The 11,609-nt window shown below is 38.4% G+C and overlaps 1 protein-coding gene and 1 long non-coding RNA gene across 2 annotated transcripts in view; one reads left to right on the forward strand and one right to left on the reverse strand.

Annotated features, from left to right (window-relative positions):
* The window catches only part of LOC133519684 (protein transport protein Sec24A), a 28,497-nt gene that overhangs the window by 10,338 nt on the left and 6,550 nt on the right, over positions 1-11,609 (forward strand). Inside the window, exons 7-15 of the mRNA XM_061853737.1 lie at positions 51-208; positions 1,221-1,294; positions 1,637-1,788; positions 1,941-2,094; positions 2,513-2,688; positions 3,049-3,159; positions 8,460-8,644; positions 10,154-10,338; positions 10,946-11,182. Coding sequence (XP_061709721.1) covers positions 51-208; positions 1,221-1,294; positions 1,637-1,788; positions 1,941-2,094; positions 2,513-2,688; positions 3,049-3,159; positions 8,460-8,644; positions 10,154-10,338; positions 10,946-11,182 — 1,432 coding nt within the window. The remainder of the gene's footprint in view (positions 1-50; positions 209-1,220; positions 1,295-1,636; positions 1,789-1,940; positions 2,095-2,512; positions 2,689-3,048; positions 3,160-8,459; positions 8,645-10,153; positions 10,339-10,945; positions 11,183-11,609) is intronic.
* LOC133519682 (uncharacterized) lies at positions 5,839-6,524 on the reverse strand. The gene is made up of 2 exons (XR_009799656.1): positions 6,306-6,524; positions 5,839-6,017 (listed from the first exon to the last, which is right to left on the reverse strand). It is a non-coding gene; the product is annotated as an uncharacterized LOC133519682 (long non-coding RNA).

Genomic DNA, 11,609 nt, shown 5'->3' on the forward strand with positions numbered 1-11,609 from the left:
TTCAATATAAAATGAGTTCAGCCTCGGTACAGTACCTGTTTATTTCCCAGACATATTCCTGCCGTCCCCCGAGTCGCTGCTGGTGAACCTGGGCGAGCGGAAGGATCTGGTGAAGGAGCTGCTGGCAGTGCTGGGCGCGCGGCGCAGCGCCGGCGCCGCGGGGCCCTGCGCGCTCGGCGCCGCGCTGCAGGCCGGGTACAAGCTCATGGTACGTCAGCTTTTTTTTTAATGACTTTTATTTATTTAGGAGAAAATCTTCCCCAATTTTCTCTATTCCTAATCCCAAAAATTTACACGAGCATTCATTTCTTTAAAAACGACACTGTTTTTTTATAGGCTTAAAGTATTATATCGCGTCCGTGATTTTATAAACGTCGATTAGAGCATAAACCTTTGTGACTCTTATTCCAAATTGAGTAACGCTGATGACATCTTTGGGGGGTGTAAGCTGGCGCGTACCTCGGTAGTAATTCAACGCATTCAAAATGCTTGTGCCCGTTTTTCCTTTTCTGTTCCTAGCCGGTCTCACATCACACCATTTTTAAAACGTAATAATCTGTTAAACATGGCAGCTAGACGTACTTTGCACTTTCCATCATTGCTTTTTGGAGTCATTTACGATAAATGGCCGTCCTATTTATTTGAAAAACTTAAGTTTTCAAAGGGTCACGTACGTGGTGCCCTCAGACTTAACGGCACGCGACACAGTACGTCCGCTTTCCGTGGCAGCTTCCGATATGCTGCAACGAAGTGTTGGAATAATTTACCGCCACTAATCAGAAATTGCCAATCCGTTAGCTCTTTTAAATACAACCTTAAAAAGTATTTACTCGTAACCCAACAAGTTTTATAACTAAGCGGACGTATATTGATTTAAAACAACAACAACAACAATTTTAAAACTATAAGCGGACATAGTCAAAAATAAATATTTGTTACCTCTCTCTCTCTCTCTCTATCTCTCTCTCTCTGTCTCTCTCCCTTTCTTACATATGTTCTGTTGCTATTCTGTTGCTGGTGCCGCGTCTAACAGACACGGCTTATACTGAGCGGCATCCGGTGTGTACGTGTCAATATCTGCTTTGTTGTTTTTATGCTCAATAAACCCAACAACCCTAGGAAACATTTTTTGCCAAATCGTGTAGTAAATGTGTGGAACTCTTTACCAGAAACTGTTGTTAGTGCACCGTCAGTGATCTATAACATATGTTATGTTACAGGCGCCGACAGGAGGTCGCATTACAGTGTTCCAGACCTGCTTACCGACCATCGGACCCGGACGGTTAGAATCAAGGTATGCTGCACACAATATTATCTTACAGATGTGGGTTAATACCAAACAACTTAACTCTTAAGAGATATTTCTGCTTTTAAATAACTAAGTAATTAATTTTATTCTTGTATCGCAACTATTTCTTTGCAAGCATTGTTTGTTTTAATTATTAGAAATATAAAACATACGTGTCGTTGCAAAAACGTTTCTGTTAAATGTTTATTATTTCTTTCATTATATAGAACTGTATATATAATTTTAGCATAAAAATTATTTTATTTTTGATCTAAATTTGCTCTCGCTTCGCTCGGGACAAATAAATTGCCTCGGGTAAAATGAATTGTTTTATGCTTTTTTTTTCAGGGAAGATCCCAACGCGCGGTCATCGAAAGACGTGGCGCATTTAAAACCAGCTACAGACTTTTACAAACGAATTGCGCTAGACTGCAGCGGAGCGCAAGTGGCGGTAGATCTGTTCCTACTCAGCTCGCAATACAGCGATTTGGCGACATTAAGTGAGTAACATTTTCAGTGATTTAAAGATTGCAGATATCAAATTACACGCTATCAATGGCCATATTTGTATCAGACATAAGTAAATATGTAAGACATAAGTATGTTGAAATATTTTGTCTATTCTACATCCAGTACTTGTTTTGATCCGCAGGTGGCATGAGCAAGTTCAGCGGCGGCACGGTGTACCACATCCCGCTGTTCAAGGCGAGCCGCGCGTGGCAGGCCGCCACGCTGGAGCGCATGCTCACCAGATACCTCACGAGGAAGATCGGCTTCGAGGCCGTCATGCGCGTGCGGTGTACCAGGTACTCTTACTGTACACCCAAGATCTTCCATCCCTCATACTAAAATCACAGTTTGGTTGGCGAAAGATCTACTGCTCAATCTGTCTGATTGTGCTACTACTGCTAATATGAAAGTTGTATTGGGCAGATGACAGGGTTTAATCATAACAAGCGTCGTGACAAAATTCTAGACCTAATATTGTTTGTTATCGCGCTAGTAATTTATAGGTTTTCGGATGAATACAAAATTATGCTGAATTTGGATTCTAAAAGCAGTTATGATACTTAAACATATGCGATTTTTTCGTACTCAACTATACAAATGAAAATAAGACTGTCAAAATGCCCTCGATAGCGATATTCCTTAGGTTATATTTTTTCCAGTGGTATTTAAAATTAAAATGATGGAACACCTGATTTATACCTTGGCTGTCTCCAGGGGTATCTCCATCCACACGTTCCACGGCAACTTCTTCGTGCGCTCGACGGACCTGCTGTCGCTGCCCAACGTGTCGCCGGACGCCGGCTTCGGCATGCAGCTCGCCATCGAGGAGTCGCTGGCCGACCTGCAGCAGGTCTGCTTCCAGGCCGCGCTGCTCTACACTAGTAGTAAAGGTGAGTTCAATCACGCGAAGCCCCCAGAAACACCTTTTATCCTAAATTCATTCTCATAGGACGTGAAACGGGCGTTAAAAGAAGTATCCAGATAGAAATACTTAGGGAAGATGCGAGATTAACAATTTCAACGAGAAAACCCCCTAGTACAAGTATCATAGTCGAAATAATATCATGTAGGCTAGTGATAACCGGTGGCCTCACCTAAGAGGGCTTATGGAAGAATGATTGTTTGCAGTTGGGCCCATTTTGTGATGCACACTTACTGTTATTTCTTTTTCTGTATTGTAGGTAGTCGCATTAATGTTTAATTTCTTCTGGCGATGAGTAAGCGCTATATAATAATTAATGTTGCAACAGGTGAAAGACGGATACGAGTGCACACGCTGGCGCTGCCCATCGCCAACACACTCACGGACGTACTGCACTCCGCGGACCAGATGTGCATCATAGGACTACTTAGTAAAATGGGTGAGTACTACAGTTAATCCTCTAAGGAAGATAAAATAGCTAAGGTAAGTACTCAGTTCAAGCCTCCTTGATGTATAATTTGTCTCAATCCGAAGGCCACAACGGTTCTCTGGTTAGGAAAAAATGCAAAAGAAGGTCTAAATTTATGTTGTTTTCTGATCTACATGTCACATAACGGAATAAAAACTTAATTGACAATCTTATTATCATGAGGTTGACTAGGAGTGTTGCTTTTAGTCCAATTAACTATGTAATTTGGGGACATTGTGTATTTGATTATAATTTGTATGAAATTTGGAAGCTTTATAAATAAAGTTACTGTATTATCGCTAATCGCGATTAGCTGGGTCAAAAACTTATATGCGATTTTTGTTATATTGCGGTATTTGGTCGATTGGGCCAGTTGCACCATGCCCATTTGATGTACTGATCATGTGTAAATATGGCGCTAGCGAATGCTAACTGCATATTTGGGTTGCACCACGCTATGTGTCCGTTAAAAAGTTACGTTGCCCTTAACCGGTGGTAGAGCACTGGTTAACAGCAAAGTCGTTCGATAAATATGGCGGCGCTTTTTGGAAATCGTCCGTGTGTCACGAATTTATGTTTGATTATTAAATAATTTGAGTAAAAAGTAATGTAAATTATTAAAAATATATTTATAACAATAAAAAGGTGGAAATATCTAAACGCAAAAACGTGTGATAGTTGACATAATGGTTTTAAATGTCATTTTAGTTGCGAGACTACTTGTGTTTCATAAAATACATTAATTTGTTCCGGATATTCAAAGAAAAGGTGTGTTTTAAATTGAAATCGAGTGCAGAATGAGTTTAAGTTGAGGATAAGACCAGATTGATGCTATCACAGGTTAACAAATACGTCCCATGAAGTGAAACTCGACGGCATGTAATGAACACTATTTATCGACAGACTGGTCATTAAAATCAATTTAAAACGCTCTCTGTTTATTGGAATCAAGATAAGAATGTTATATCCCTTGGAAATATTAGTGGACTAACTATGATATTCGAAAACAGCGAGATGACAACTATAAACATATACAAAGTCGGCCTCTGAAAATCGTAACCCAGAACAGAAGTGAACTATATTTATAACTATGAAATCACATAAAACAAGATGCTACATATGAAATCAAGTATTTTAGTGCGAAGAAAATGTATTGGACAATTCCAGACCAGTCGGCATAATAGGTTATATATAAGTGGCCAAAATGTGTACCATTTGTAAAACTGATTATAATACTTCAATTCATACATACTTGCTTGTGTTTTATTTGCTTTTACAACATATCTTATTCATTAACCCTAGAAACAACAACTTTGCAAGTAATTAACTAAAACAGTTTTATTTATGGTGATATTAATATTTAAATTAATATTTATTAGAATACAAAGTTACAATTAGATTTAACAATTAACAGCTCCAAAAATCTACATTTATTTTGAGTGTGGGCTACCTGGGTATCTCTTATCTTCAATTATTACATTATACCTATTATAGGGTCCCGCACCCATTAGCGACATGGCATGGCAGGGCGTCCTTCAGCATATTGCCGATTCAGCATCCCTACACATTGAGCTCTGCTTGTGAATGTCAAGGTATCCCTCTGGAATTTTCAGGTTTACCAGTGTCTTAGAAATGCCAGATGTTCTTAGCATTTGTTTGTGTGAGGGATGCCTCGGCATGCCCTGACATACTTACCTTGATACTACGCCAAAGGATCTCTTACTGTGTCTAGACAATAGTGGCCTACGAGCCTAATAAAGTAATTCTTCTGGAAATATCGAATATACATGAGAACAACTGAGTAGTTTAATAGGTATAACCTGCGGTGGCAGCATGGTTCCATTTTTATCCACTTGTCACTATGCCTGTCACTTTTGCACATACATACTTGTTAGAACATGACAGGCATGGTGACAAATGATAAAGAGCTGACCATCTTAATTGTTTCCTTTCATACTGGATAACATTTATAAATATAACAGCCAATACCTGGGTTAGATAAAATATAATATGGCCTCCCTTCTGTCTCCTGAATTTTACTTGTATTCAACCAGTCATACAGTGAAGTCGCATATAAATAAATTACAATGTAACAATTGTATGTAACCCTAGCCATGTATTAGAAATAACATAACAGTTAATTAGTAAAAATATAATCCATAGGTCTTAATTTGCAAAAGAGCATTACAACATACTTTAGAGAATGTGTAAACCCATTATTTTTAAACTTGACTACACATTTATTATACACACGACTGACTACTGACAATACCCTACCTACATATTAACCCACCAATCCCTATTCATCATCATTTAAAACCTAACATACCTAAATAGCTCTAAAATCAGTCATAATAAAAGGCCCTCAGATTGATTTTATTTGTTTTCCCCATACCAGTTTTTCAACAGCCCATGCATGTTTCATAAATGATTTATATCATGATCACCCCAATAAAGAAAAAAAAAAATTGTTGGAATAAACAAGTGAAGTCACCGTATGACAGAAAATATAATAAGTAAGCACTTAAATATAATTGTGAAATAATATATTATATGTCAATGAGTTGTTGATTTCTCTCCGGATAACCTTTTACCTCCATTAGTCACTACCTAAAAAGGATTTAGTGTAAGATAGAAAATAAAGTAAGATAAGGTAACTAAAAATGTATTTTATTATCAAAAATTAAATTCAGATATCATTTATAATACTTTATTTTTCGCAACAAGTTTTTCCAGTTAATCTAGTGTATGATTCTTTGATTTCTTGAATCGATTCACTTGTGTGTAACTTTCATCTTGTATTCCATATCAAATGGTGTATATCAAACCTGAAAAGAAAGTAACATGAAATTATTGTGCATAAAAATATATTGTGATCCGTTTCAACCATTGGCAAAAAGAAAATGCTTAGATCAAGCAGGTTTAAATTAAAGTACAAAAGTAACTTGAATATCTGCTACTAACAGAACTAACAGTTATGTATTATTGTGTCAACAATATATGTAATTGGAAATGTTGCCCCAACTGTCGGTATTTGTAGGTAGCGTAGGTAATTCCTTGTGCTTAGGGCTCTGAAAGTAGTTAGGGATACGTATTAAACGAATAAGATAACTTACCGGGCAATGCAGCTCCTTGTTTGATTCGGCTTTGCAGCTTGGAAAGCACTTGGCCACTGAACAATCGTAGTCAGCAGTTTCACTTTAAAGTGCCATGAAGATACATTGTTTTTAATATAATCATAAATATATAGAAGATTGGCATGGCATAACTTGTGTAGTATTTAGATTTAAAACCTGAAAAGAAACTAGTTCGCGCCTACAAAAGTTTTCTCGTTGTTGAAAAACATGGCGCCGCGCCGGTAACGCGTGCGCCGCGCCGCCCGCGTCTGTCATCAGTGTCACCTACGTCACGGGATCGATCGCTCGCACATCGTCAACGCCAGTTAAATCCTATCCGCGTACTTGACTAGTAGCTTATCGTGATACTAACCTGTGGATTCACGGACATGGTATGGTGCATGAACCTAACTAGTGTTTCGGTGAACTGTGTGTGCCTGTGCTAACCGCTTGTGTTTAATACTAACTTAAATAATAATAACTTTTTAACTGTATTTCGAACATTACATATTGTTTATTAAGTGCGTGCATTATTATTTACGATCCACGTAGATTTAACACCCACACTTGCATTCTTTCTATATTTTTTCACCGTTCACACCGTCCCTGGACCTAGAAATATTGCATTACAAAAATTAGCCAAATCGGTCCTGCCTTCCGCGTATTTAATGAAAAGTTATAAATAGCAGCGAGATCTTTACTTTACTTTACTTAGTAAAAATGTACCTACACATAAAAAAGCGCCACCTACAACGACGATTCGTATTTACTATCACGAATTTAAATTGTCAAAATAACAACCTGAACAAATTTATAATGAAAGTTTCTTAATATCAACGATTGTTTAAAATGCATAACATCATCCCCATATGAAACCTGTTTTGATCAAGAGAAATCAAAATAATATGATCCTAGCTAAACTATACTTACGTGAAAAGTAATCCTATATTGTTTCCAGTGTTTGTTGGAACGACTAGCACATCATTTATCCGCACAATAAGGCATATTTCTTTTATTAAAGATATAATTTTAATACTTCTTACTACGACTGTGACAACGGGCCGCCATTTGCGAACTAAATAGCTCCGCGGTACAAAGTTGACGCCCCGCCCGCTTCGGCACAATATGTGTAGGGTCATTTTGCAGACCTAGTTCGTCATCTATGTTTATTATCAATCGCTGATTATTACCGTAAAACGGGGAAAATAGGAATGGAGGGGTAAATAGGAATAAAAATCTGCTTTTCTAAACTGTTCTGTTAGTCCCATTACTAACAGACAGGAGATCAACTTGTTAATTTCTGAACAGGCGAGGTATTTTTCGCTTCTGGCTACATTGAGTATTTAAATCAGCCAATGACGTTTCAGTAAAAGTAGTAGGTCGTCGTTAACACATGTACAATGTACGGTTTAACTTCAAGTTTTAGATGTGTAATATTATGACGAATTGTTGAAATTTGTGTAATATCATCATGGTTGAAACAAATAAAAAAATAAGTAAATAATTGTAATATTTCATGAGTAATGTTTAGTTTTAGATAACCACTTGTTTTTAGGTTATTTTTGAGATAATAGGAACGGCGAAGGAGAAAATTGGCATTGTCACAACACGGGGCATATTCGGTGTGTGTATGGAGAAAATTGACATTGCCAAATAAATTATTTAATTTTAGCACCTATTGTAAAAAAAAATTTAAACTAGTTTAGTAGGTACCTACTTATCTATGTAGGTACTTAGCTTTGGATGGATTGAGTGACAGCCCTAGGCTAAATTACGATTTACCTCACTTTCGAGTCTATTAACCCCGTCAGGGGTAAATTGGAATCCGATAGGGTTTTTGTTGAATTTTTCGAAATATGGCAATAAGTTATCTATCTAATGCTACTAAGCATCTAAAAGAGCTTATCACACATTTTTTATGTAGTACTATAAAATGCCCTATGACTTACGGAAGAAGGCTAAAATTCCAGTTGAAAGTGAAGATTGGACCAATTTATCCCGTTTCACGGTATAGTATCCAGGGCAAATAGCATGGTGAACCTCCGCGCCAATATTTTTAAATTTTGCCGCCTTTTTCTGCTGACAAAACTGGTTTGGCAGGCTATAAAAATAGTTTTAAAAAAGTAAGTTTGTATCGACATAATACTTTTACAGCCGTGGACCGTTGCGTGGACGCGTCGATGTCGGAGGCGCGGGAGGCGCTGATGAACGTGGCGGTGGACGCGCTGTCGGCGCACCGCCTGGCGCAGAACCTGCCGCCCGGCGCCGCCGGCCCCGCGCTGCACGCGCCCGCCGCGCTGCGCCTGCTGCCGCTGCTGCTGCTGGCTTTGCTCAAAAGGGTTCGTTCACTTAGTTCCTGTGTCTGGTTTCACGGGACTTACACAAAAACTACATAACATTCCGTGGACTGGACGCCAGCGGGCAACCTCAGCGATTTCCGGTGTTTTTCGCTTAACAACCGTTTACAATTGCTTGCTGTCTCTCGTTGGAGCATTCCATGAAATTGTCTACCGTTGTTTCGTACAAACTCGAATTATCTGAAGATTTGCAGGTACAAGAGTTTCCTTTTCTGTGACTAATGGTCAAAAATATGCACAGAAATATAATCGTCTGCTTTAAACGCCAAAAGAAAGTCGCAACACAAGAAACAAAATGTTTCAGTTTTTCTCAGTTCTTAACCCCGCGAATAATCTAATCATTTATCTTGCAAAGTATTGAGATAATTGGTAATTATTTAATACTGTAATCAATATATACAATGACACTCATCTGACGATATGGAGATCCATATCCTGAAAGATAACAATTTCGGCTATATCATACAAAATTTCAAGATCAATTTGCCTGAAATGTAAAAAAGCGAATAATTTATTTTTAGGAGTTCGGGGTTAGTTCCATAGTAAAAGTCGTTCAATAGATCTAAGATGATCGGCTCTTTATCATTTGCCATCATGCCTGTCACGTTCTAACAAGTATGTGAGCGCGAAAGCGACGGGCATAGTGACAGGAGATAAGCAGACATAAAAGTTTTTGTAGCACAAACGAGTGTTTGAGAAAATGAAACATCGATAAATCGGTTATCGATAAGTCAGTCATATGTAGATTAATAATTAAAAGATCTAACTTCTACTTGATGTAAATTACCAAGTAATGTCAAGACTGCAAATCAATTACAAATCAGTACATACTTTTTCTATGACATATAGTTAGTACTTAATAATTAACGTAAACTATAGTATACAGTGCCGAAAATAATAGAAAACTGACAATATATAAATAAAATATCTAACGTGTTTTGTATTCCGCTGTATAAATAAATAAATAAATATTATAGGACATTATTACACAAATTGACCAAGTCCCACAGTATCACAGTAAGCTCAATAAGGCTTGTGTTGAGGGTACTTAGACAACGATATATATAATATATAAATATTTATAAATACTTAAATACATAGAAAACACCCATGACTCGGGAACAAATATCCATGCTCATCATACGAATAAATGCCCTCACCAGGATTTGAACCCGGGACCATCAGCTTCGTAGGCAGGGTCACTACCCACTAGGCCAAACCGGTCGTCAAAATGTATATAGCTATCTTCTTATAAAATGTTAAAAAAATATCAATAACGTCAAGGTAACATCGATAACAGACATGTCGATATTTTATTTTGTCAATCACTTTATTTTGCCACAAACACTTCTATGTCTGGTGATAAAAATAGAGCCATGCTGCCACCGCAGAATGACTGATCATCGTGCAAAATATATATAGAGGTTCAAAAACATGCTGTTTATCAAAATTATCTGTAGCTTACGTTAATAATGTCATTCGTTGTTACAGAAAGCGTTCCGAACGGGCACATCGACGCGGCTAGACGATCGCGTCGCCGACATGTGCGACATCAAGTCACTACCACTACCACAACTAATACGCGCTGCCTATCCCCCTCTCTATCCCATACACGAGCTCTGCAATATGAGGGAAGAGGACCCCATGCTGCCGCAGCTCATGCTCAGTGCGCAGAGGTGAGAATAAAGTAGATCTAATACTAAGGTAAAGTTAGTAGTGCTCTATTACCGTCTTCCCTGAAACTTAAGTAGTTTTAAAATTAACATGAAAAATTAGTAAAAACTGCTAATATCCGTACAAATTTGGGTTCTTCTTTAACAAAGGTTTATTTCGAGGACAGTTTACTTTAGCGAGGTCGCAGACTCATAGGTACTACTTGGTATATGTGTTGGGATCTCGCTTATATAGCAGCAGTATGTAGTAAATATTTCCTAATAGATCAAGCAAGTGAAATATTTGGCTCTGCTATAATAAACTTAAAATAAATTTAAAAGTGGAAAAATTACTGTCTTGGGTCAGACTTGAACTCACGGCCTCTGGAGAGGCCACGGCATCGTTCACAGACGTTTCTGCTTGTTAAAAATTAATCCTTATAGCAAAATAACTTGTACATTTGACTTTATTTCCAACAATCTGAAAAATGAGACTGATCCACCATGAAACCAAGTAAATAATTTTTTACAATTTCATTTTTAATGTCACAGTGTTTCATTGTGGATCAGGCTTTCATTTTGCTGCGTTTTAAACGGCCAACAAAGCTAAATTCGATCGTTTTTTAACCAGGATAAACGTAAATGGCTGCTACCTCCTCGACGACCTGGACACGATGATCATCTACGTGTGCCACGGCGTCTCCCCCGCCTACCTGTCCGAGACCTTCGGCGTGGCCGCCTTCAGCCAGCTGCCTGACGAAGCCAGGAGTCTGCCTGCTATAGAGACGGACGCGAACGAAGCGCTGCACGCCTTCATTGAGAAGCTTAATGAGGACCGGCCCTATGAGTCCGGGATACTTGTTTTAAGGTCAGTATCTGTCTACTAAGTTAGAAAGAGACCTCCGCAGATGTCTACTATAGCCAGTTGCCTGACGTATTGCCGTACGACGTACCAGCAAAGCAAACAAAACCAAACTGGTGCGCACCCTGGTCCTCTATATTCCTGTATGGTTCGGAAACCTGGACTCTGAAAGCGACTATTCGGAGGAGAATTGACGCACTTGAGATGTGGTACATCGATCAACATCGATCGATTGGTGTGGTCTAGTAGAAACTTTCGATCGACGTAGACTGTTCCATTCTACCATCGATCGATAATCGATCGATTGGTCTAGTAGACACTATCGATCGACGTCACCTGTTCCATTCTACCATCGATTATCGATCGATTGATCTAGTAGAAACCATTGATCGACGTCGACTGTTCCATGTCGATGCCATCGATCGATTGGTGT

This window comes from Cydia pomonella, chromosome 7, assembly GCF_033807575.1.
Source record: "Cydia pomonella isolate Wapato2018A chromosome 7, ilCydPomo1, whole genome shotgun sequence".
In the NCBI taxonomy this organism is placed as follows: Eukaryota; Metazoa; Arthropoda; class Insecta; order Lepidoptera; family Tortricidae; genus Cydia; species Cydia pomonella.